Source organism: Idiotropiscis lumnitzeri, chromosome 7 (assembly GCF_059441095.1).
Source record: "Idiotropiscis lumnitzeri isolate Australia: NSW breed Sydney's pygmy pipehorse chromosome 7, RoL_Ilum_1.0, whole genome shotgun sequence".
NCBI classification, from domain to species: domain Eukaryota; kingdom Metazoa; phylum Chordata; class Actinopteri; order Syngnathiformes; family Syngnathidae; genus Idiotropiscis; species Idiotropiscis lumnitzeri.
Genome location: NC_142397.1, coordinates 15768685 through 15794090, shown reverse-complemented (window position 1 = coordinate 15794090; position 25406 = coordinate 15768685). Strand labels below are relative to the sequence as shown.

General features: G+C 41.0%; 2 protein-coding genes across 3 annotated transcripts in view; one reads left to right on the top strand and one right to left on the bottom strand.

The window, feature by feature from the left end:
* ankrd13b (ankyrin repeat domain 13B) overlaps positions 1 to 4030 on the top strand; it is a 37248-nt gene extending 33218 nt beyond the window's left edge. The window contains exons 14-15 of the mRNA XM_088300625.1: positions 2170 to 2246; positions 2978 to 4030. Of these exons, the coding sequence (XP_088156751.1) occupies positions 2170 to 2246; positions 2978 to 3182 (282 nt within the window). The 3' untranslated portion in view covers positions 3183 to 4030. The remainder of the gene's footprint in view (positions 1 to 2169; positions 2247 to 2977) is intronic.
* Positions 4031 to 4926: 896 nt separating this feature from the next.
* ssh2a (slingshot protein phosphatase 2a) overlaps positions 4927 to 25406 on the bottom strand; it is a 39428-nt gene continuing 18948 nt past the window's right edge. The window contains exons 1-14 of one of the 2 annotated variants that reach the window (XM_088300996.1): positions 23770 to 24310; positions 15565 to 15677; positions 15103 to 15167; positions 14120 to 14241; positions 13837 to 13902; positions 13699 to 13764; positions 13238 to 13432; positions 11358 to 11451; positions 10626 to 10754; positions 10394 to 10440; positions 9571 to 9717; positions 9286 to 9486; positions 8245 to 9202; positions 4927 to 7272 (exon numbers count right to left, since the gene is read on the bottom strand). In XM_088300996.1, coding sequence (XP_088157122.1) covers positions 5905 to 7272; positions 8245 to 9202; positions 9286 to 9486; positions 9571 to 9717; positions 10394 to 10440; positions 10626 to 10754; positions 11358 to 11451; positions 13238 to 13432; positions 13699 to 13764; positions 13837 to 13902; positions 14120 to 14241; positions 15103 to 15167; positions 15565 to 15677; positions 23770 to 23897 — 3699 coding nt within the window. In that variant the 5' untranslated portion in view covers positions 23898 to 24310 and the 3' untranslated portion in view covers positions 4927 to 5904. Of the gene's footprint in view, positions 7273 to 8244; positions 9203 to 9285; positions 9487 to 9570; positions 9718 to 10393; positions 10441 to 10625; positions 10755 to 11357; positions 11452 to 13237; positions 13433 to 13698; positions 13765 to 13836; positions 13903 to 14119; positions 14242 to 15102; positions 15168 to 15564; positions 15678 to 23769; positions 24311 to 25406 lie in introns of those variants that run through there. The other variant, XM_088300997.1, reaches the window with a different exon arrangement.

Here is a 25406-nt window from a genome sequence, read left to right as displayed (position 1 = left end):
CATTTGTTTTTGCAGATCCAATACGGACGCTGTATTAAACAGCCCTTGTCTTAATGCAAGTTCATTGACGTCAATTACCTGTGCAAATGACAGAACTACAGTCAAAGCAGCGCTTTAAAAACGTGACCACCGTCAGCATAAGAACAGTGAAAAGGATCAATAATAAGACAGATACGTTTTTGTGACACTTTGAGCAAATATCAGGCGCCGTTTCAAGATCCCAAAGCGTCGCGGTCGGCATTGTCCTTGGCTTTCGTCTTGATGTCGACAAGGCCAACTAAAAACAGGTTGAATGAGGCTGGTCTTCCTCCTTTGAAGTCCTAGCAAGCAGTGTGGAGGAAGCAAAGTGGCAGCTTTTTGCTGTCAAACAACTCATCTACTGAACTACGATACAGCCCTGCTCTCTGTTGTTACTTTGTATTTTTTACATAAAGACTCTCTGTTGTTCCCCACGTGAAATTTCCTCTTCTACAATGGACCCCCCCCCCACATACTCAAAATCCGGCATCTGTGGATTCACCTATTCTCATTTTTTTTTTCGTTATTCCTTACAGTCATCTTCTTAAAATAATGGCCTCAGTCATCTTTTGACCGCAAATATTTTTTGCCTTAAACTTTTGATGCTCTCAACCTCTCCCATTTTTTAAGAATTGTTGGGTTAGCAGAATGATGAGCAAATAAACTTTTCAACAAATTTCAATGGCTGTTGATTATACATAAATTAGTCCCTCCAGAGTTGTAATAGTTTGAACATTTTTATTTATTTTATTTATTTATAGTTACTTTTTGTTTCATTTAGAGTTTTGCTTGGTAGAGCGCATTTTTTAATTAATTTATTTATTTTTAATGCTTCGTTTTAGTTTTTGTCTTACTATTGTTATTATTATTTCCAATTTATGGAGTATTTGTCCATGGCAAGATATTTTAAAACAAAAGTCACTAATTATTGTGTAATGAAGTAAAGTAAACTGCATTTCTCCAACGAGTGTTTGACCTTACTTTTTTACGGATGTACCGTAATAACAAAATAAATACATTCCTAATGAACCCTCAAAATTTAGGTATGCTATTAATTGGAAAAGACGGAAATCCTTTTTATTTTCATTTTTTATTTTGTTAACAAAAATGTTTTTTCACTTTTAGTTATTTTGTAATGTTCATTAATTGTAATACCCTTCCTAATAATCTCTCACGAAAAACAGGGTCCACTGTATGGTTATAATTTGCAATATCATCATTCTAGATGCCATCTTTCTCTTATATTACAGCGTGAGTAGGCCTTTTTTTTTGCGGATTTGGAATGACATATTACACATGAGTTATTGCACTTAATGTTGATTGGCTGTTCAGTAGTTTTGTGCCATCCTTGAATGTCAATTTTTATGTATAAGAGACATTGCACTGGAAAAAAAGGTTTTGATTATTCATTCCCTTTATGATTAAAAACTGGATCTTTGATACATCAATTGAGCATGGAATGTATTACAATATAGTTATGTAAATTGGTTAAAAAAAACAGACATATGCATGCATTTTGTCCATATTAAAAAATGGTGATCAGACATGTGACGCTCTGATGAGAAAAACAAATTGTAAAATACTCAGAAGATGCCATGACTTTGATGCTTGCTGAACTGAGGCACGCTGCGATCCCGTGAGGTTTGCTGACATGACGATATGATGCCTTGGTCGTTTTCCATGTACTGGGATGTTTTCTGCTCCATTTCTCTTGCGTACAGCATTACACTAGCTGCTAAATTTGGAGGGATGAACTTTTGACTGTCTGCCATTATTTTGGCCTTAGGGGAGGTTTGCGGCCCTCCTCTTTGGAAGTTCATAAAAGCAGGAGCCAACACAAGAGCAGTTTAGAATGGTGCTGGAAAAAAAGAACGCAAGTGTAAAGTTTTGACTTTCTGGAACCTATCCCAGCTGACGTTTGGTGAGAGCCAGGGCACACCTTGGACTGATTGTCAGCCAATCATAATGCACATTTAGTGTAGACAAGCAAACAAGCTTTCATACTCATTGAAAATTTAGATGCTCTAAGCACTATTGGACTATGCTGTCCACAGTTTTTAACTTGTATAACGCACATTTCTTTCAAAATGTTACTGGTCTACAATTTAAAAGTTTCTGCTTGCGTTCTGACTTGCTGTCATTTCTTCCTAGGTGACCATCTGGGAGGCACTGACCAATAGCAAGCCTGGAACACACCCCCTCTCTTGTGATCCAAGTCGTCTGGAGAGGTCAGCCTGAAGAGCTTCATGAAGCACCTCTGATTGTTTTGGACTCCTCTTTCCATTGCATGAGCCTTTATCTTGAAACCACGAGCACCATCTCGAGGAGTAAAAATATCCCAAGTGCACACTGCTACTTTGGTGCTCTGAATTTTTCAACGTCGAGCCCAACTCCAAAACGGGGCTAGTCAATTTTCCCGTGAATCACTACAGAGTCTTTTAGTGGCGTGCTGTTTTAATTTTTACAATTCCGATCAATAGAGCCTACATATATTGGCTTGTCGTTTTCTTCACATATCCAAGTGCACTTGTGAAACTTTGAGAAATTGACACTCATTGTCAGCCACTTCCTGTCATTGCTTTGCTCTATTGTTTTTCCTCTTACTCTTGTCATCTTTCCTTCCATCCCTGACTCGCATCCTGTATTTTTCTCCTCCTCCTCCTGTCGAACGCGCACGTGTGTGTTTGGAGAGAGAGAGAGAGAGAGAGAGAGGGGGAGATGACAGTTTCCTGCTTTCACAGTCGACAGATGTTGACTTTGCCTTGTTATCTTTTCTCTCACTGACTTTCCTGTTTGGAGACCGGTGGATGGACACGCAGGACTTCCTCCTTTTCACCTCACATGCCTGCCCCTGCTCTTCTCACTTTACAACACAGAAAACTCAAATCAACATTTTAAGCAACTCATCACAAAATATTCTACATTTATGACCAGATGTCACTTGTCTCGTTCTACCCAGGATCCCTCGAACGAAGCCTCGTTCGCCCTCCAGCCTCTCCTCAACCCCCTCCAAGAAGCAACAGTCGTCCAGCTGCAGTTACGACGAGCAGCTGCGCATCGCCATGGAGATGTCAGCTAGGGAGCAAAAGGAAGCTGAGTTACGGCGACGGAAGGAGGAGGAAGAGCTGCTGCACATCATTCAACTGTCGCTCATGGAGAAGTGAGACGGTTTTAAAACATTGTAAGCACATTTGGAAATGAATGGAACAAATAAAATGACTGTTGTGCTTTCATAGCCATTCATGACTCAGCTTTCTTGTAAAGCCATCAAGTGATGATGATGATGTCAGGATGATTGACACCAGTGTTTCCTCTCTGCATGGCACTTGTCCCCCAGTGCCAGTTTACAACAAATAATAGCGCCTAATAACTGTTTAGACAAAGGCCTCAATCAGGCTGGTGGAAGTGACATGTGAATGTTGAACTCTTTGCCCTGTAATAATAAAAAAAAAAAAAAGGAAAGTGACGTTGCTGAGTTGTAGTTAGGTAGTTGTATGTGTTTTTACTTGCACAAAATCCAAATGTACTGTATTTTCACTGTGGTTGGTTATAGATGTGGAGGTGAAAAGCTGGAGCACAAACTGAACTGCAGAAGTACAGATATGATTTCTCAATTACATTTTGTGTATTGCGCTGCAAGCAAGACAAAGATTCAAACATTCTGCCCGTGCAGAATTTTGGATGCAACTCTCATGTTAGATCTCATTTGAGTTGTATCTAAAGAAATGTCTGATGATTGTACAGATGTACTCACGGCATTTGAACATTCTTGTCTCCAGAATGCTAATGAGATGTTTTCGAATGTAAATAATAATGGAAACAACAGATCAACAGTTTTGATACAGCTACATACATTTTAAGTAATACTTTTCGCACCAATAGCAGCACAACTTGAAGAGAACTCCTGCTCCTCTTTAATTCACAATTACTCTTATCAGTTTGAGAGATTTTTTTTTTATCACGTGAAATGTTTTTGAGTATGATCGTCAAATAAAGGAACATCTTTTAATAAGTATGTCTTTTTAGGCTGTTTTTTTATATCGTAAAATATTCTGCAGTTTCATGTCTAAAGGAGAAGCTTGTTCCACAGCAAATGATGCATGTACCTTTCCTGTGTGTTGGAATCCCACAGCCTTGTAAAATTAGCTTAGATTTGTCTCTAATAGCCAAGTGCGTGAGCAAGATTTAGTCGTGTATCCTTGAGCTGCAGCCAAGGGTTCAGTAATTTCTACAGATCTTCCGGAATAAAAAAAGAAAAATCATTTACTACGCATAGGTGCCTCACAGGCATGGAGCAAAATCCTGCAAATTTCTGCTCCACTTGGTCGACAACCAATAGTTAATTAAAGTCCTTTTATCCACTTCTTTTAGTCCACTGATGGGGATTTGATTAGCAAAATCCAATGGACCACTTCAAATCTAACGCTCTAATTACAAAAATACCAAATGGAGCTTGTGATGTCTTTTTTTTAATCTACTTGATTATGAGTTACTTTAATGTCACCCTCTCCTGGTTAAATAATTGAGTTAGAGTGAGCCACTGGTGGCTTTTATCTGTGTTTAATTAGCCACATGAAGCAATAGGTAAAATGTCAGCACTGACAGAGTGCCGAGACGCAAAGCTAAAGTTCACGCGCAGACTGCATTCTCGATTCTGAAGAGCACGCTGAAGTGCATTTACTGTCCAGAAGATGGCAGTAGAGATCGCGTATGTGTGTGTCATTAGGGCAGTGGTTCTCAATGACTCTCAAACTCGCGTTGTCTGAGATCGCCTTTTTTGGTCCCAAAACTATGCAAAAAAAAACATGTTCCCCAGGGTCCCAGGCGCTCCCCTGAGCATCGCACCATGCCCCCCAGGGGGGGCGCGCCCCACTATTTCAGAATCACTGCATTAGGGAGAAGTAAGACTGCAGTCAAAACAAGCCAACTTTATTTAACTGCTAAAGCATGAATAAAAAAAACAAACTAGTATTGAACATATTCCGCTTTGCCCTGGCTTAATTAAAACATGAATTAAAGACATTTGTCCATTTGTGGAAAAACAAACAAAAAAGACGAGACTATCAAGCCTCAGTTGACATCAGTGCAAAACATTCTCTTAGATTAAGAAATAAAAGAAAGTGATCAAAACAGTAAAGTGCATGTTTTGAGAAAAGCCCTCTTGTTGGAGTTCATACATTTTGCAGTGGAGGTCTCACACACACACGCACGCACTCACATACACAGGACATTACAAAAAAAAAAAAAAAAAACCCCAGGTAGGGAGTGCGTGGTTCATTGTGTGCATGAAAGGTTGTCAGCCCAATTCAAACACATCCAGTAGTTGATATGAGGAGCTGTTACAAACATACTTCAGAAATACTTCTCTCACACACACTACTCAAATATTCTCACAAACAGTAATGGAAACATGTCTTTAAGTACATGTGCATTTCAGTGCAATGTGTGAGAGTATTTCAGTATATTTCATGGAAGTATTTCAGTTGCGTGTGAAGTAATCTTTACTTCAATGGAAAGCCATTAAAAGCTTTTAATCAATCATCGATATCCAGTTCAATGTTGTCTTTATCCGTCCGTCCATCCGCACTGTGAGAACAACTAGCATGCACCAGTAGAACAAGTGTTTTCACGACTAGTGTGCTCGTCGTTCTACTAGTGACCTGAATTGTCTTGCTAGTGAGGACAGGTGCACAAATAAATGGCTCTTGAGATATCAAATCAATGCTCATAAGGCTTTCCATAAATTTAAGTCGCAAATGACTCCTCACACACACACACACAGTCGTCGTCTCATTGCAAAAACACCTGCTACACATTCCATTAGCACACTTGGTGCCGAGTCCACTTGTGCGCGTTCCAGTGAGGTCACATGGTGCACAAGTGAGGTCACATGGTGTTGTACAGCAGTGTGGTGGTGGCGGCGGCGCGCTGCTTCCTCTCGCTGGCTTTCCGAGAACGCCTGCAAGAGTGAGGCTTCCCCTGTTGCCGTGACGACGTCACGAGCGAGCTGCCCCCGCCACCCTCCGCCTCTCCCCGCTTGCTCCTCTCGGGTGAGGCGGACGGGGAGAGGTCTTCACGGGACAAGAGTGTCTTTTCGGAGTAATTGTTCCGTGTAAGAACTTTCTGCTTCTTCCATGTGTCGTCTGAATGAGAGTCAGAGTGAGACGGCGACGCAGGGAAAGAACGGTGGGCGTGCGCCACAGCCGCCGCCGCCGTCCGGGTGTGCTGCCTCAAGTCGAGGTCGCTGAGGTCGTTAGCTGATAATTCCAGGCAGTCCAGTTTAGCCAAGGAGGCCGACCTCTTCATGAGAGACGGCGGTGTGAGACCCGCCTGGCGGATGCGAGCCTCCAGCTCGATAGTACGGTGCCATCCGGCCAACTCGAGTAGACTCTTCCCATCTTGTCTGAGCCGCTGTGCTGCATCCGGGCCGGGAGGGGACTCTTCTTCCATGAGTTGTGTCTGCCCCGCGTCAGGCATCTCGAGGCCGGCGCCGTCGTGGAGGAACGCCTGCAGTTCTCTCAACGTCTGGCGAATTCTCTCCAGTTCCTGGCTGCCGCGTGCCAAACGCTTCTGGGCGGCGCAATCAGGGCCGCAACTCCCTCGCACACCGAGGGTCTCCAAGTTCTCATCGGGGTTAGACTCCTGGATCGTGACCCCATCCAGATTTATTTGGAGCCCAGTGTCACTTTGGGTTTGGGCTGAGGTATGTAGAGATGAGTCTACTGTTTTAGTATCATATGTCATATGGCTTTGAGGATGTAGTAGAGCACCAAACATGTGGCTGACAGAGGTGTTTTGGAGGTTGGCTGTTTCTGAGTCATTCAGTTCCTCACCGGGGGTCTCGCCCTTAGAATGGCTTGGATGTTCAGATGTTTGGACAGGAGGGTGCTCGCTGCACGGCGAAGGCAGTGGTGAGCGCTGCGCCGTCGCCATCTCCATTTCCTGCCTCAACTTCTGCTCCAGCTGCTCCGTAGCCCGTCGCACGGAGCCAACTGGCAGGTCGCACGGCGGTGGCAAGGGGGACGTCGGCCGCGGTGGGACATCGGAATCAGTCCCCTCCGGAGGATCGGACCGGACAAGCGGAAGGTTGTGCGAGGATGGAGGGACGGGCGACGGAGAGGTGGGGATGGGAGGAGTTAAGGAAGTAGTCGGGTGGCATATGGCTTCGATCTCAGTCACAATGTGGCGGACTGATATCCCGTTGTCGTGCTGAGGCAAACCTTCGGGGCTGAGCTTGTCATCGCTACCCTCGGACTGCGCAAAGAGAGAAGGAAACATGCGTTCGTGAGTGGGTTTCAGCAGGCAAACAATTTGTTGTTTCAGGGTATATTGACATGAAAACGACTTTGTAATTGTCAGGCCTTTAGGCAAGGCCACATCATCAAGAAAACACTCGCTTCTTGTCCAGTCAGGTTTTACACAAAACTGAACATGTCATGTTTTCTGGCTTTTCATGATACAAGTCAGCACATGTAAGTCAGTAGACGTGTTGTGTTGTTAACCATCTGGGCTCTAAGATGGACATTCGTGTCCACCTCGCTGCCTTTTGGAACCATTTGAGTTATGCTTTATTGTAAGAATATATACGTCATTAATATGAAATAATTAAAAGATGTGTTTTTCACAAGACAAAACTGAGTTTGTTAAAAACACTGTAGTAAAATAAGTAAACAAAATTAAAAAAAAAAGCTTAAGCATTGCAGACGGTCTTAAATAGGGAATGTTTTAAAAATGACTGTCACGAGACAAGACTACAGGAACAACATTTTGGAAAATCCATGTTCCAAAAGATGTGATTTTTAAGGCCAATGAACTACCTCCAAAACACAATTGTTTTTTCTTTGCACAGACAGTCTGAAACAATGATGGTGTAGTTTAAAAAAAAAAAAACGGCATTACAAAATTTTGCATTCTCAGGGTCCAAAGCCTTGTTTTTGTGACCGTATTTTCAGGTCTAATGAGGCACACTAGAAAGGAGGATGCCAAATCTCGAAGTCAACCAGCCTATTTTCAACCTCTACTGCTGCATAGAGAGGATGAAAATTAACCGATTCCTTTCACTTTTAACTCATACTACAGTATGAAGTTGCAAAAAATTTTTTTTTTTTTTTTTAAAACGCTAAACCTATATTATTGCAAAATAAAAACAGCTTATACTACTGTCTGGGGAGACATGAAAAAAACCTAAACTACAGTATGGGGACAGGAAATTAGAAAGCGAATCACCTGACTTCTCCTGTGTTCACGCTCCTCGTCTTCCTCAGTTGCTCTGTTGTCATCACCGTCCAGAGAGGGGGTGCTTTGCTCTGACAGTTTCTGCGTTCTATCCTCGTGGGCTAAGCCCAAAAACTTCTCCCTGGCGCTGATGAAGTCGATGCTGTCCGAACTGTGGTTGGACGAGCCGTCTGCTTCACTGCGGCCGTCCACGTCGTCGTCATCGTCGTCGTCGTGAAACTCGCTAGGGTTGTTATTGTCGTCGCTGCGTCCGGTTGAGGAAAGCAGCGTGCTGACCGGGATGTCGCTCACCGGGGTGTCACTCACCGGCGTGTCACTCACCGGCGTGTCACTCACCGGCGTGTCACTCACCGGGCTGTGTTTCTCAGTCTGTGAATCTGGCGAATGTTCTGAGGTATCTGAGGACATTGTTGTGATGGGAGAAAGGTCCCTGGGGCTGCTTTTCTCAGAGAAGTGAAGAAATAGTTCCAGTGGGTTGTTCTCCACACTGGCCAATGGCGTTAAGTGACCCTTGTGAGCACGCTGAAGTTCAGGAGTTGCGGGGAGGATTTGTAGCAAGGGGGAAGGATCAGGAATGATGGCAGATGTTGTGATGACCAAGTTCGCAGCATTGGCGACTTTTTCCTCTGGGACAAGCATGGCTGCGGGAGGCGTAGTGAGTGTGTCGCAGCGATCCGTTTTGACCGCCTCCTCAATTGGTGAGTCGCACGCATCATTGCATTGCGTGGAGATGTCAGAATTTGATATTGGGGCGTCATCAGGTTCCGAAACTAGAGCTTGGAGAACGGCCACGCCAAGGAAGTGATGCAAAGCAGGCGAGGAATTATTGTTGTTGCTTCGGGAGTTGGAGCGTCCCAGGGAGTGAGATGAGGAGTTACACAATTGTTCGGGGCAATCTGATAGGTCACTATCTGAGTGGGAGCGCCATAGTTTATTATGCCTCTGTTTGCTGGGAAAGGAAAAATAAATGATGAATAAATTAAAGTGCACACCACTACAGATCACTTCCAGGAATTCTCAAATAAATCCTACCTCGCAAGCAGAATGCCCTGATATTCTTCCAGCTGCTTCATGAAGGAAGGGTTCGGTTTGGTGACGGCTCTTTTCTCCTTCACATATTCAAAGGCGGCGTCCAGCGACCACCCGTACTCCTTCATCGCGTAAGCGATTACTGTCGACGCAGAGCGGCTCACGCCCATCTTACAGTGAACTAGACACTTGGCACCGGCTTTTCTAGGAGCGAAAAGAACAGCATAATTCTGAGCAACTTGTTGTCAAATGGGAGTGTGTGTACATTGTATGTGCACGAAGGCCTACTTGGCTTTGGTAATGAACTTGTAGGTTTCGTTCCAGTACTCCAGCAGATTGGTGGCCTCCTCGTCGTACACCCTGATGTTGTGGTACTCAAACATTCCCGGGAAGAAGTTGTCGATCTCTCGTGTCACATTCAGGATGTAACGGACGCTAGGGAAGATAACCTTTAAATGTCAACATCAATTCATATTTTCTGTCCAATGCTTAGTTAACGCCACACAACCATAACAAATTGATAAATAAACATGATGCACAATGTACATGTCTCTCTTATTTATTCAACACTCCAATATATTTAGGAATACAATCAATCTTTGCAAACACAGAGAAAGTGTAGCAAGGCGGAGTGCAACATCAACAGTGGCAAATAAATGACTGTGATGACATCAAACATTTTCCCTTATTTTTTATTCTCTAATATTTAATAGTTTGAATTGTGTGTCTGCCTTGATCACCCACAGACACTACATGGTCACATGCATTTTACACTTCATTTGTTCATTTACAGTTAGGTCTGCATATATAATTATGAATTCTGTAAAGTACTGTTTAAAATAAGGGCCAGTGCCACTTCTGGCAGGGCCACCACAACTTGACTCATGGTGGCCTGACAGTCAGGGAGTTTGCTGCACACAGGACACGCATGTGGATTGTTCCAATAATCTCATGCTGTGGTGTGGAGACAGCAGAGCTTTATATAAAATTGAGCTCAATAATAATACTAAAAGAAAAAACTAATAACACATCTACAGAATGAAAGAATGAATCTTTAGATTGAATTTCAGAGCTTGTGTTTGATCTGACTAACTGTTGACAGATGTCTTACCCGCTGTTTTGCAGCTCCTCCAGGTTGGAAGCGTTCCACTCAGAGCCCTGGAGACAAACGGCACAGCTCTTGTCAATATGAATGAAGATATCGAGTGTTTTGTTACATACTCATATTTGACACAGCTGGCTGTGACGAGAACTGAGTCAAGTCTAATCATTAACTTGAAGATGATGCAACGACAGCCAGAGTTGTGGTCAAAGAATAACAAAAAAGGCTTAAGGGTTCTTACCAGGTAAACATGTTCAAAGATCTCTGTGGGGCTATCCATTTGTCCAAGGATCACAATCATCTCATTGTCTATGAACTCCTTAAACTCCCTCAGGTTGCACACCATCTGCATCTCCAACTCTGTGCGGATCTAGTCAAATAAAATATGGTACACGCAGCAGTTAAAATAAATGATTACACCTGATCAAAATTTGTTTGAAAACCTTGAGTTCCCTTTCAAAGAGATTTATCAATGCACACACCTTCCCTAACAAATTAAAGTTGCACTGTAGCAAAAATGAGTACACACCAATGAGAGTCAAGTAAAGCGAAATTATAGTTGTAAAAGCTAATTCAACCCCAAGTGAAAATATCATCTTATTTCTGAAAATTGTTCTTGTCTTCACTTTGAAATTGATTAAAAAAGTATATTTGAAGAAGGTGGACACATTTTTGTGCAGTGCAGCACAATAATAGTGTATATTTTGGCATTAAAAAGAAGATTTGTGTTAAAGAGCTACTACAAATTAAAGACACATGTTTTAGGTTACAAATATTGTTCACTTGGGTCTGTTTAAACATAAATCTTCCATTGGGTGATGCATTCTACATTATTAATATGTACGTCAGGTTAAAGTTGACTGGACAAAACCTCACTGTGATGCGTTGAACTGAACTGTACAAGTCGACGAAAACTTTTGGTGTGCTGCACTTGTAAATACAGTACAACACGTGGTATTTTTTTGTTTCTCACCTCCTTGGAGGTAACATTTTCCAAGTCCTTTTGCATCATGATCTCTCTCAGGCGCATCTTGATCAGTCTCTCTGTGCGCTCCCTTTCTGTGGGCCTGAGAAACAATTAAAAAAAAATATGCACTAATAGAATAAAAATCACACACTCTCTCTCATCTACATGCATAAGCACAAAAAGAAGTGTCAAGACATCATGGTTATGGCCTCCATTCACTGAAGTGTTTGAGTGCCAACAAGATGACTTATTCAATAAAATAATTACCGCTTTGTCCAATTTGCTGAAAGTGTAGCGGGAAGAGAAAATCTGAGCGTGAGACACGACAAAGTTCCCTTGTAGGACACTCGTGTTGTCATGTCTGGTGCTGTTTTAGACATTTATGCTGGGGGACACTTTTTACCTTTGGATTGATGACTTCGAGTGGCCTAATTATCTTCTTCAAAGCACTTTATTTATGTTAATGCTGCCTTGCTCTAAGCATTGGGTCAAACGGAGGTTGTGTTGTGCAATTCTTCGTCAGTTGGCTTGTTTATCTTAGCGCAGTACATGTTCTTGACCCCTACTGAATAATTCCTCAGGCTTCAGAGTGGCTATTCTCCTTAGCCAACAAAGACACTGCATACAGTCATGGCTGAGTCCTTTAAAAAGCCCGTAGAGAGCCTGAGGGCAGTTGACCACGGAAACCCACAGAAAAAGTCATTTTCATATCTATGACTGGTGACAATAAAGGGCATTTTGATTCTGATGATGATAGATAGCACCATCATCACCATTCTTTGTTGGTTGACTTCACTTTCAATGATATGGAAACAACATAATAACAGTGAGGAGTTTTTGATATCACATCGCGGTTATAGGAAAAAGCAGAAATTATGAGCTTCATTGTCAATGACCAGTATGCTGAGTCACCTTGTACTGGAAAATAGATACAGACTGATATGTGTGTTTGAGTGTGTGTGTGTTTAGAGCTCATAAATCATGGGTGGCCATGGTATTAAGTCCACTCCAATACAAACATACCCCTTGCTGGGAATGAGTGACGAATTTATGTTCCCAGGAGGGCAGCATGTACCTGTGATTTTTTATTTATTTTTTGGGTGACAGCCACATTTGTCCAGTCTGCCACCTTGTGTCCGAATTGAGGCGTTCTATTTAAATCTTCCGCTGCCATCGAATGTGTGCTAGTATTTGCCTGCCACCTGCTTCTGTCTGTCCAGTGTCACTCCACCTATCGGTGCGTCTGGACTCTACTTTTCCAAATGTAAATCAAGACAGCTCAAGCCTCAGTTATTTTGAACACTCCAGAATCTCAGTGAGAAACAAACCACACAAACCAAATTTGTAGTGGGAGGCACATGACTACATGACTAGACAGAAGGGAGGCGGAATTTCCTTGGTCTTAGAAAAGCCATAAATCCATAATGCTCATTGCCAGTATTTTCAGTGCTTCCTTATTGGACTGTTGATAACATTGTCATAAACTGTGCCGAGCACGTGTTTAAGTGTACATAGTTTAGCTCACAAGCCAGTTTATTCGGTCTTCATATATGTCGCCTGTTTTTTTTTTTTTGCCCTAAGGTTAGAGCAAGCATGTGGACGGTCTCACGCAGTTTTCTGTGGAAAATGAAGTAACTATCTTAATGTGAGAAGAAGTTAGGCCATTCTGAGATGTGATGGTTTGACCAAGCACATATCCTCTCTGGAGGGGGTTTTCAGGAAACATACAACGTTCATGTTTTCTGACGGCAGAAAATGTATTTTCAGAACTGTAGAACATACATGTACAAAGAGCCCTGTGGGAAACAGATTAATTGAGATGTTGGGGAAAAAGATGATGACAGTCATATGAAAATTTCATCAATGTGAGATCCTCTTCTACTCACAGATCTGTGAAGAGGACAGGTGAATTGGCACGGTGTGACTCAACATCCTGCATGGCGTTCCATTCGTTGATGCAAAACTGGTTGGAGGAGATTCTGCTCTGATAATAGCTGACCCATGTCAGGAACAGGCTGCCTGGGTAATAATTGTGGCAGCGGGCAACATCGCACGCTTTGTGGAGTGACTGAAGAGCTGACCTGATGTTGGCAACAAAAATAAGGATTCCCAATCATTCTTGATCTTATTGAAAAGGTCATTATCTAGCATCTTACAAGGGCGATGTATTGAATTTACGGGGCAGACTACAGAGAAGTAGGTGGAAAATGTACAGGAGTTAAAAACACACATTCTGAACCAACAAGACAAGAAACAAAAGCATGAAAACACACACAATAAGGTCTCACTATTTTCTTACGTTGGCGTAAAAATCCTTTTTCTAAGCAGACACTAAAATGATGCTTACCACATTGCCTGGACTGAGACTGGCTTGAAAACATGAACTCGATTCACAGTTGACACGCTGAAACCTCTGCAAAGGGAAACAGGCACAGTTGCAGAAATACTGACCAGCTCACAGCTAGAGATGTAAAGCAGGACGTACCCATCTCCATCCAAGTGGATCAGAGTGTCACTCCACAGAGGTAGAACCAGACCCACTGTACAGCAGCTAGGCAGGGAGATTCAGCATGTCAAATATCAAAGACACTGGTTTCACAGATTAGAAAAGACGAGTCACGACTTCCATGTTTTTATTGTAGTTTTGAGTCAGAAAACAATTTGGACAGCCAATGATTTTTCATGGCTCATCTGAAAAGGGCAGGAACCATCTATCTTGGTTTTTGTGCAATATAATGGGAAATGCATATTAATAGGATGGTACCAACCTGTCAGAGGAATAGAAGTCCATGCCAAGAACGATGCATTCCTCTGTGTCCTGCCTACCATTGGTGGAGACCACCACCATGTAGCGAGTTACCTGAGGATAGGAACTCTCCAGACGCACAGCCTTGACACACCAGGGAGAGAAAAAAAATAGCGACTGTAAATTTTAGGAAATTTTGTCAGTTGCTCATTAGGTTTTGGCCTGACTATAGTGCTGAATAACATTAGGACCTCAAGCGCTGCATTTTTTATGATGGTGTTGAAAGTGACAGTTGCTACTTTTAGACACCACGGGATACCATATAAAACCATAAAACACTGTGTGGACATACATAAATATGTATATATATATATATATATATATATATATATATATATATATATATGTATATATATATATATATATATATATATATATATATATATATATATATATATATATATATATATGTATATATATATATATATATATATATATGTATATATATATATATATATATATATATGTATATATATATATATATATATATATGTATATATATATATATATATATATATATATATGTATATATATATATATAAACAAATAAATATACACATCCATATACACACTACTGCAAATTGAAATGGAATACTTTAGAGTAAAATCATTTCCCCGTGACCAAACATAAAATCTATATATGTAAAATAATACCTCAAGTATCAACCATTTAAAATCAAATTGTAAGCAAAGTATTATTCCCTTTCTACCCATCTTGGGAAAATGTCAAGCAAACAAGGATTGTTTCATTGTTCGCTTAATCCATCATTCAAAAAGCCCTGAGCAACTGCACAAGAGCCCACCATTCACTAGTGACAAATTTATGATGATCTGAATTAATTGTATATTTTAATTAATGCTACATGGGTCAGATTATGGCAATAGAGTCCTATTTCATTGTCCCGTTTGCCACGTTGCAGGAAAGTGTGTCTCAGTGTTACTCACCAGTCGGATTGTGTCCTCTGGCCGTAGTACAGTGAACATAGTTTGAAGATGTTTCTGGAGATCCCCTAGCAAAAACCATACGCATTTAGTGTCAGTTTGTCTGGACATTCTTGGTAGTTAAACGTTAACATTAGAACCAAGATACTGTGACATTTCGCCTTAAGCCAGTTTCGGCTACACAGTCTTCATTGTGTCCATCTCTAAATATAGCAGGCAGCCTCTTTTGTGCCATGGTGCCATTTTTAGAAACGTTTTTTTTTTATATATATATTTACAGTTTCACCACATGCAACACAAATGCTATGAACGTTATGTGGCACATGAATTTTATTTTATCATCATCCAGCACATATCTTAAGCAGCAAATGGACATGAAACAACACATGAGGAAAAGACTATAAGAGCTAATGAAAAGGAGGTACCCAAATGTAATGGTTTATGCTGCGTATGTATATCTTTAACCTGTGTGCTTGTTCCAGCGTTGGCTGATTTGAGGTGCAGAATTTGGCGTGGGACTATTTCCTCTTGGGAGGAAAAGGGCTGCACCTTTCACCGTGAGGAAGCTCTCGCTGATACTGAAAAAGAAAAAAAAAAGGATTCATACACCTCAAGAACAATATACACACACACACACACACCCCAACACACCCCAACACACACATATTTAACAAGCAAACTAAGTTGTCAGTCACATTAATACTAAGCTTTTTAAATATTCAACCAGCCTTGGGAACTCGTAAAATAAGAAAAAAAATCACTGTTTGATTAACTTATGTCATTGGATTTATAAGTGGTGTGGTCACAAGATTATGTCATTGTCACAGTTCTCGATTCAAGCTGGCTTGGCAGGAGGCACCCCGAATAAGAACAAAAACAAGCCCAAATGTGAACTCAGAACATAATGTTCTCTGCTGCTCCACACAGCTGGATTACACACACTGGACGCATTCACTGGAGCAGCTGCAAGCAAAGTGGGATAGCGGGACTGAGAAGGGACAGAGGGTCACAGGGAAGATGGAGCCAACCCCCCTTGCTCTGCAATGTTTGATAGGGATAAACGTTGGCCAGCATCCAAATCTCTGGACCAAAGGTGATCTTGTGCTCCACTTTACAACACTTAATCATATTAAGCAGGACTCAGGTCACATCATTGAGGATGATGCATTATAAAATTGAAGTCAGTGTTTTGGGAGATAAAACACAGAGAGGGTGCACTATTCTCAGCCATTATAACGTGGAAGTTTGAGGTACAGGGTTTTTTGTTTAGAGACACCATGTGGCCCATTAACCTGAGTGTTTCTGCAGCCAATAAGGACTGTGTCAAATGACATTCAGGGAAACAGCAAAGATACTTAAAGATGGCGACCCGGCAGGTGACAGCCCTCCAGCATTCAGGTGGCACTTGAATAACAACCACGTGACCAAACTTTTATTAGCAATTTGCTCACCGTAAGAAGATTAATACGTGCACAGCTTTGCAGAGTGGCCCTAACTACAACTCAAAAAGACTGCAGTCAGAGTCAAAGTCAAAGTTAATTGAATTGTTATTTTAGGCTGTATTAACAATTAACACTTGTAACGGGGTTATTTAGTCAAGATCAAAGCACACAAAACATTATGTTCACATTTGTTCCTGTTAACTTTGCCAAAAGAACACAGCTGTCAGCCAGGTTGCATTGTGCTCACTGCATTTGTGGTCAGACGTCTTTAGACGGTTGAGATGACAAAACAGTTGTAAAATGTCATAAGAATTAACAAAAACATACTGATTCCTCTTTAGGGCGCAAAATAATAATAAGACAAATAACAGGACGCCACAATCATCATAATGCTTTTCAAGACACCCTATTTATGTGGGCAGAGAAGCAGGGAACAGATAAGTCTCCAATAGTAATTATACTGAAGTACTTAAAATGTCCAAGAAACGGTATATAAAAGAACTATCATATACAATTTACAAATCCAAATATAGTATGACCTCAGGCACATTTTAATGAGGTCTGAAAGAAATACAGTGTTTAAATGAATGGGCATAGCGGTGCATTCTTATAAACAGTCAATACTCTCTCAAATGATCCAAAAATTTAATGAGATATTTAAAATTAGGTCGCTTTAACGTAAACCAAAGGTGTAGATTTAATGTTTTACTTTTTCTTCTTCAAGATGAAAAATTCCCTCTTAATATAAAGATATTTTTAATTGGAGTATGTTTAAACACAATCAAACAAGAACATAACGTGCAATTGAGAAACGCAATAAAAATATACTCACTGGAAATCACATTTGGATATATGATGATATGTATTATATTACATCACATGGAAAGCGCTTTGTTACAGCTCCAGCTGTAGTGAAATGTTCTGTATAAATAAAGTTGTATTGTATTGTATAAATTCTATGAGGACGGCATAAATGTAAAACGGGAGTCATGTTGAATATTTGCGAAGCGTTGTGAAATCGGTTAGAAAATACAAATCCCAATGCCAAAGAAGTATGGATGTTGTGTAAAATGTATATAAAAACAGAATACAATGATTTACAAATCCTTTTCAACCTCTATTCAACTGAATACACTAGAAAAACAAGTGTTCAAACTGATTAACATTTTTTGTGTGCAAATAGTCTCTTATTTTGAATTTGATACTTAAACAGGTCTCAAAAAGATTGAAAAGGAGCAACAAAAGACTGGAAAAGTTGCAGAATGCTCAGAACAGGTTGATTGGAAACGGGTGAGTGTCATGAATGGATACAAAAGGAAAGTCTCAGTTGTTCACAGGAAAGGATGGGGTGAGGTTCACCACTTTGTGTACAACTGCGTGAGCAAATAGTCCGACTGTTTAAAAACATTTCTCAGCATAATTGCAAGGAATTTAGTGATTTGATCATCGACAGTTTGTTATCATCAAAAGATTCAGAGAATCTGAAAGTGTTTCAAGAAAGTGTCAAGGTTTTAAAACAACACTGAAAGCCTGTGACCATCGATCTCTCTCACATCGATCTCTCTCACGGCATTAAAGACCTGCAAAGAACTACTACAAAAGTGTAAAAGTGTTCAGTGGTCTGATGAGTCCACATTTCAAATTGTTTCTGGAAATTATGGATGTTGTGATCGCTGGGCCAAAGAGGAACGACCATTAGGATTGTTATTGGCAAAGTTTTCAAAAGCCAGCATCTCTAATGGCACGGGGGGTGTTAGTGCCCATGGCATGGGTAACTTCCACATCTGTGAAGGCACCATTAATGCTGAAAAGAACATACAGGTTTTGGAGCAACTTATGCTACTAAGCAACGTCTTTTTCAGGGACGTGCCAGCTTATTTTAGCAAGACAATGACAAGCCACATTCTACAAATGTTACAACAGTGAGGCTTCATCGTTAAAGAGTGTGAGTATTATATTGGCCTGACAGGAGTTCAGACCTGTTTCCCACTGAAAATGTGTGACACATTATGAAACACAAAACACAACAACTTAGACACACAAGCAAGAATGGTAAATAATTCCACCTATTAGACTTCAACAATTATGGTCCTCAGTTCCCAATCACTGAAATGGAAAGGGGATATAACACAATGGTAAACATGCCGCTGTCATAGCTTTTTTGGAACATGTTTAAGGCATCAAATTTAAAATGAATGCATATTAAAAAAATAACAAAAATAAAACAAATCTTACTTTTATTTAAGTCGTAAAGTTGTTTTTTTTTGTTTTTTTTTATTCTATTGTATGCACCAGTCCAGTCCTGATAGCCACTGGTTTTATATGATGGGGCAAAACATTTTGAATACTTATTTTATATAGTTTTGGTCGTGCTCTTGCCATGGATCTCATCAGATTACGCGAGAACCTGATTTTGTGGCTCATGACCAGTGAAGTAGCAAGAAAAAAGGGAACATACAGAGAATAGAGATAAACTTGGCAAACCTGTTCGACTGACCTCAAATAAGGGCGGTTTCATCACCTCTGGGGTTTTAAATGAAGATGAGGAACTGACACCTGAAACATGCTGAAACACCCAAACTCACTCGTGTCAACATGAAAAGTCCAAAGTCTAAGTAGTCACTAAATACTAATGGTGTAAATTATAATGGATGTTTTCTTATTTCTACTCTACACTCATTGAACCAAGTGTTCGCAGTTCAAAGGGTTCTTGAGTTGGTCTATTTCACTTTATCTCTTCAGTCCTCCGGCCATTTAATCTCCCTTCCTGAGTTTTGCTGAGACCGTGGATGTGTAGCATGCAATTGCGATGGACAGACAACAAGGACAAGAAAGAAAAACACAAAACGACAGCCATGTGCAGTGCTCATTTCCCACAACCCAGCCACCCTTGACCCAGCTGTTTCCTCTCACTCCCCCCTTCATCACATCCTCTTTTCTGCATTCCCTACGTCTGCTACTTTTTCAATGCGGTAACTATATTCAACTCCACAGCAATGACCTTGTAAAACTGTGCTACAGTAAACTGCCATCAGTAATACAACCTTCGCTGGAAGTCGGAAATGGAAGGCTGCGCACGTGCACAATCACACACGTTCAAACCTGATCAGAGAATGCTATCTTAGCTTGAGAAATGGAGAGGTTGTGGGGTTGTATGTTAAGGACAGTAGCTAAAAACAGACCCGTCCTTTAAAAGTGTCAGCTATTGATAGATGGCATTCAGTTAGTGTCAGTCAGTTACTGTACATAAAATCTTTTGGAAACGCTCCAGAAGTTCGCCTATATATCCAAATGAGTGGTGTGTGTGGAGTCTAAAGCTATTAGAACGTATACAGGGCCCTCAAAACGCATTTATTGTTGCCATTGTATGCAGTTCATCGGCCGCTAGGCCTAAACTGACATTTCTAATGTTGAAATGTTGTACGACAAACACAGCTCAGTCCTACCTGACAACATATACTTAACACACATTACACACAATTTGGTTTGGTGAGACAATGAGTATAAGTGGCTTGTGGGGATAATGGTATGGAGACGTAAAAGTTGGAAAATGAGTGATGGTTGAGTTGAGATGGAAAGAGTGCAGAGGGCAACTCAATATTTAGTTCATCCAACGAGTCGAGGCAGATGGCCACCAGACATTGACTCAGTTCTGTTCGAAGTTACTCCTTAGAGATGTTTCCTAGCCTCACTTGCCAAATCACTTGTTCATACATGACTTTGTTGTGTGACAAGGGTTGTTCTCGACCTGCTCCATATTAAGTACCTTAAGATAAATTCTGTTGTAACTTGTTGCCATCAAAATAAAACTGACTAGACATGTGAGGTGAAAAGGCTATTTAGGAGTCTGGATAAAGTAGGAAGAGCCAGTCTATGCGAGTATGGTTGATCGAGGGATCTTTTTTTCCCCCAGTCATTGAAGAATACAGGCAGGGCAGCAGTTCATCAGTCATAGACCCAATCATCACTATGTAAGGACCACTCTACATAGCAGGCAGATAAGTGACCCCCTGGCCCCAACCAGCCTGTGCCCATATTAGTCACTATGAGGTGGGATAAATTTAGGGCTGTGCTCAATGTAGGGCAGGCTCAAAAGGCTTGAAGCTGCATGCACCCCGTGGGAAAGATCATGGCTATAGGTGTGTGTGTGTGTGTGTGTGTGTGTGTTAAGCCTTGTTGCTTGAAATGCTCACTGTGAAAAAATGTAGTTGGAGCTAAAGGACACTGAAGTTCATTAGACTGCGAACAAATGGAAGAGCCAACACTGGAGTGAAAACCTTTCGTTCGAGCCTCACTGTTATTCATCCCCACAACACCAATGGCAAGTCACAACGCACAACTAACAGAGGTGCACCGATAACAGTCTGCTGAAGACAAGCATACAAAGGACATGGATTACTACTGCCATCTCGTGTGGTCTGATGAGACCAAGATAAACATATTCCATTCAAATGTGCCAAGCATGTGTCGCAGCAACCAGGCGAAAAGCGTAAAGTGTATCTTGTCAGCAATCAAGCATGGTGGTGTGGGGGTTGTGGTCTGGCGCTGCATGAATGCTGCTGGCACTTGGGAGTAAAATTTCATTGAAGGAACCATGAATACCATCATGCACATCTGAGGGGCATTCTCTAAAGTAAGGTGTGGAACAATAGATCTCCAACATCCAGATGCTCTGTGGTGTTTTCATGCAGGTGTCGGTAGTGGTGACAACCTGTGAAAGTCTGGTGAAGTCCATGCCAGAAAGTGTTAATTCTTAATCATAACTGCCAAATCGTAACTGTAATGTAGCCCATGATAAAAATGAGTTTGACACCCTTACGCACGCTGATTACTTTATATTGCAGTTGAGGTGTCAAAATGAATCAATGACATATTGATTATCAGATTATTTGAAAATTTTTAATAAAGGAGCAATTGTTCAGAACCTTTGCTTAAATTAAAATAAAAAATTAAATGCTGTGCATTGGCGGTGGCAGTCACTTTTCCTGAGTGGGTATGTACAAATTAGTAACCACGAAGTGGGCATGTACTTGAATAATGAGTCAAAATCCTACATTACAAAGACAAAAAATACAATTCAGAGCGTTTTGCAAGCCTTTTGACTTTTATCGGATACTGCAAGGATTCCACAAAGAACAGGTCACAGAGAAAATTTGATAAACAGCGGGGGAAAAAAATGCATTATGATGTAAGGGCACCTTTAATCACAAGAGCCCCACAGTTGATAAAGATTGGTGACATTCCAAGTAATAAAGCGCCTAAAAAATGAAAATCAAAAACCCATTTGGGGAACAAGCAATAAACCTTGAGGAGGTTTTGCAAAAATGTGAGTGGTGTACTAACTTCTGTGACAGACTGTATCTCATCAACAACGGTGATAGCATCTACCTACGAACACATACTACGTGGTAACTTGTACATTCAGATGTTTCACAACACACCTCAGTGTGTAACTCATCTGTTTTCTTTGGGGAGCAGAAGAGAGAACTTCATCCGTACGTCCATTTTTTAATACATTTAGTACCACTTAACCCCACTGATAATCTAATCTAATTCGTGTTTTGAGGACATTGTAGTGAACACATACGTGTAGCATTACAAGCACTAAACATGCACAGATATGGTGTTAAGATGTGGACATAACTTTGATGTTGTTCATTTCAAAGCCTATAAACTGGCAATCAAGCAGCATTCATCAAAAGAAAGCAATTTGAATATTAATCGCAGTAAATCTTTTTGACGCTCCATGCAATCTCTCCCCCTTGCTTCAAGCTTTATTCAATAACTCCAGAGTAAATTCACGTGTAAAAACTGTGAAAAAACAATGCAGTCAAAAGTCAAGCTGCCCTCAACTTCCCCAAACCCATGACCGTAGCCAATTTCTCACGGGGAGCTCTGCCAACTGCTGACTGAACAAGAATGTTACGAAACACTCAACAAAACACAGATGGGAGACGCATGAATTGATTTCTTGGAAAAGTGGATAAAGTTGATTTAGTCACTCGTGAATCAAGTATTTTCGATCCACGTTATTCATTTTAAAAAATGTTATCTGCTCCACATTAATTTAGAGTTAACCATCAGTTTTTAAACTATCCCTTTGGGGATAAATTTATGATTTTTATTTTTTGCCTTCTTAGACATTTAAATGAGGTAGCCAAAATATGTTGAAGAAGTACAATTCTCTACCCCTACAAGTGCACAAATTAATACATCTCTGACAGTGCCAATCCATAACCAGAATCCGTAGACTAATTACTGTAAATGTTATGTCATTATGATCAAACTGGATTTTTCATTTCTTGGACTATGAGGGTTTTTTTTTGGCAAAAGTAAAAATTAGTAACTCATTCGAGTTGATTTGGGACTTGCTGGTTAAACTGTAAATGAATAGGCAACATATTTTGCTTGAAAGTCCCAGTCCTGCTAAGAAGTAATGAAGTTCATGGATATCAATGACTTAATAGGCTTTGTTATTAAAATAGCGCTCAGGAGCAATTGTTAATGTAACTGATCTGACTTCGACAGGATTATGGCCTGACTGCAGTCACAGTACGAAATGTTTGGTACGTAAATGCGCACTGAACTAATCAAATCTGGGGCATGCATGAATATTTTCAGCATGCATGGACACTTGCCCACCACTTGTCCACCTTTGTATATAGTCTAGCAAAGCAATTGCAACATGTCTTTTTTAAAATTACTATTTAAACGCTTAAAACAGGCCAACATAGCTGTGGACATTTGTTTTTAACACTTTTATAGTAAGAGAAGGGCACCAAAAATACTCTTTGGACCAAGCTCCTACTATGAATTAAGGGTCATAAAGATAACATTGGTACTATTTATCTACAACTAAAACACGCTGCATTACACCGCGGGCAAATTCCCAATCTCTATTCTCAGGTTATATGACATCCACGAGACAATGCCACATGTAAGACGCGAGCTCTGTACAGCGACTATGTCTCAATAAGGTCAAACAGCAGTGATGATGATGATGATCATGACGATGACGATGAGTAAGACCGCTGGCAGCAACATCGACAGGAAGTACATGCAGAGTATAATTGCAAAACTTTTACAAATGTCACAATCTCCAAATATGAAATATCATACCCAAAGTATATTGCCCGAGCGTATGAATAACACTAAAATTGGGTAATTAATTTCTACATGATGCAGATAAGGAAACGTGATTCCCAACTCTTTAAAAGAAAACACTTACAGTTGGTTGATTTCATTATTTGACACCGCCGCGTCGTCGCTGAAGTAAGGCACCATTTTGGCCCCGCAACAAGAGCAGAAGCTGACCGCCGACGAGCAGTCAGAGCCGGACAACCCGCCGAGGGTCATGTCGGCAGGTTCGTGACGCCCAAGCAGGAGGGAGCGGACGGTTGTCAGGTGCTCTCCGGAAGAGGCTAAACTTTCACTGCGCTCCCCCGCGCGTGTGCTGCGCCATGGCAAAAGACACGCCGAACCACTTCCCTAAACAATAGAGTGAGTGGTATTCCGTGGTGGGGAAAGCTGAAGTATATGCGAAGTTTGTCCCCCCCTCTCCTTCTCGTCTGACTAAACGACACCGAGATTAGCACACAAGACTATTACTCAGTATTCTCAAAGTCTTGATTTGTAAAAACGTTGTCGTTCTGCTTCCTAAACAAGATTTATTTTTTTACTCGGATATGCCACAGCTACCGGTTTGTACAGTACTGGGACCAGTGACAGGGTTCACCTCATTCCCGTCACAAGAGGGAGACTCCCGAGGCATGTGCTCTGTGCGGGCTCAACGAGGGCAGCCAACCAATAAGAAGGAGAAACGACAATGAGAAGGGGAGCCAATCAGAACACGACGAAGGCAGGCCTTCGACGAAATATTGAGCCAACGACATTACGAGGTAGGTGGAGCCAATGAGGCACGAGGGAGAGAGAACAAGGGACTAGAGCCACGATTGCAATCAGTATCCATTCGAAACTACAGACCACAGTGTTTACATGCTCTTCTCTGCTTCAACGTAGTATTTACTGGCAGTGGTTCGAGTGTTTGACTATCCAGCCACAGCATGGGTTGCTATAAATAATATTCTCAGTGCAACGGCATGAGTCTTGTGACTCCAAATAGCCAGATGGGACGCTACTAACCTCAAAAAGATAAAGATTTAAGGCACAGGTGTCAAAATTAAGGACTGAGGACCAGATCTGGCCTGCGACCTAATTTTATATGGCCCACAAAGGGCAAATCATGTGCCACAACATTTTCTTCACTTTTAACAACATTCATATATTGCCACATGTGTTACCAATCCTCCCCTTTTAGAATAAATTGAAAAATTCTTAAACAATTACTTATTGGCTTCTGATTTCAAAACTAGCGTTCCATCAATTTGTTGTGTGTATTTGGTAATGTAAGGTGATAATACATTTACATGGGTTCACAGTCATAACAGCCCTCTGAGGGAATCCATAACTACGATGTGGCCCGTCCACAAAAATGAGTTTGATAGCCCTGATTTAAGCGGTCAAATAAAGTAGTAGTGTGCGCTACTACTTTATTTGGTTTGCATTTGATACATTTACATACATTCTAGATTATTGGTAAAAGTGAAATATAAGAAGCACTACGTAAAAAATATATAAAATAACGGGGGTTTATCATAAGCCACAAATATTACATATGTATGGATTGTGAGTTTGATTCAGAGCACTTGTGATCATGTCTAAGTGTCCGTGAGCAAGATACTGATCCCACAGTTGCTCCGTGAGTAAGCGAATGAGAAGAAAGTATTAAAGTATGATAAAAGTAAAAGTCCTGCCTGAGACAGGCCAAAATTGGGGTATGTGATACGTCTTCCGAGCTCCAGTTAA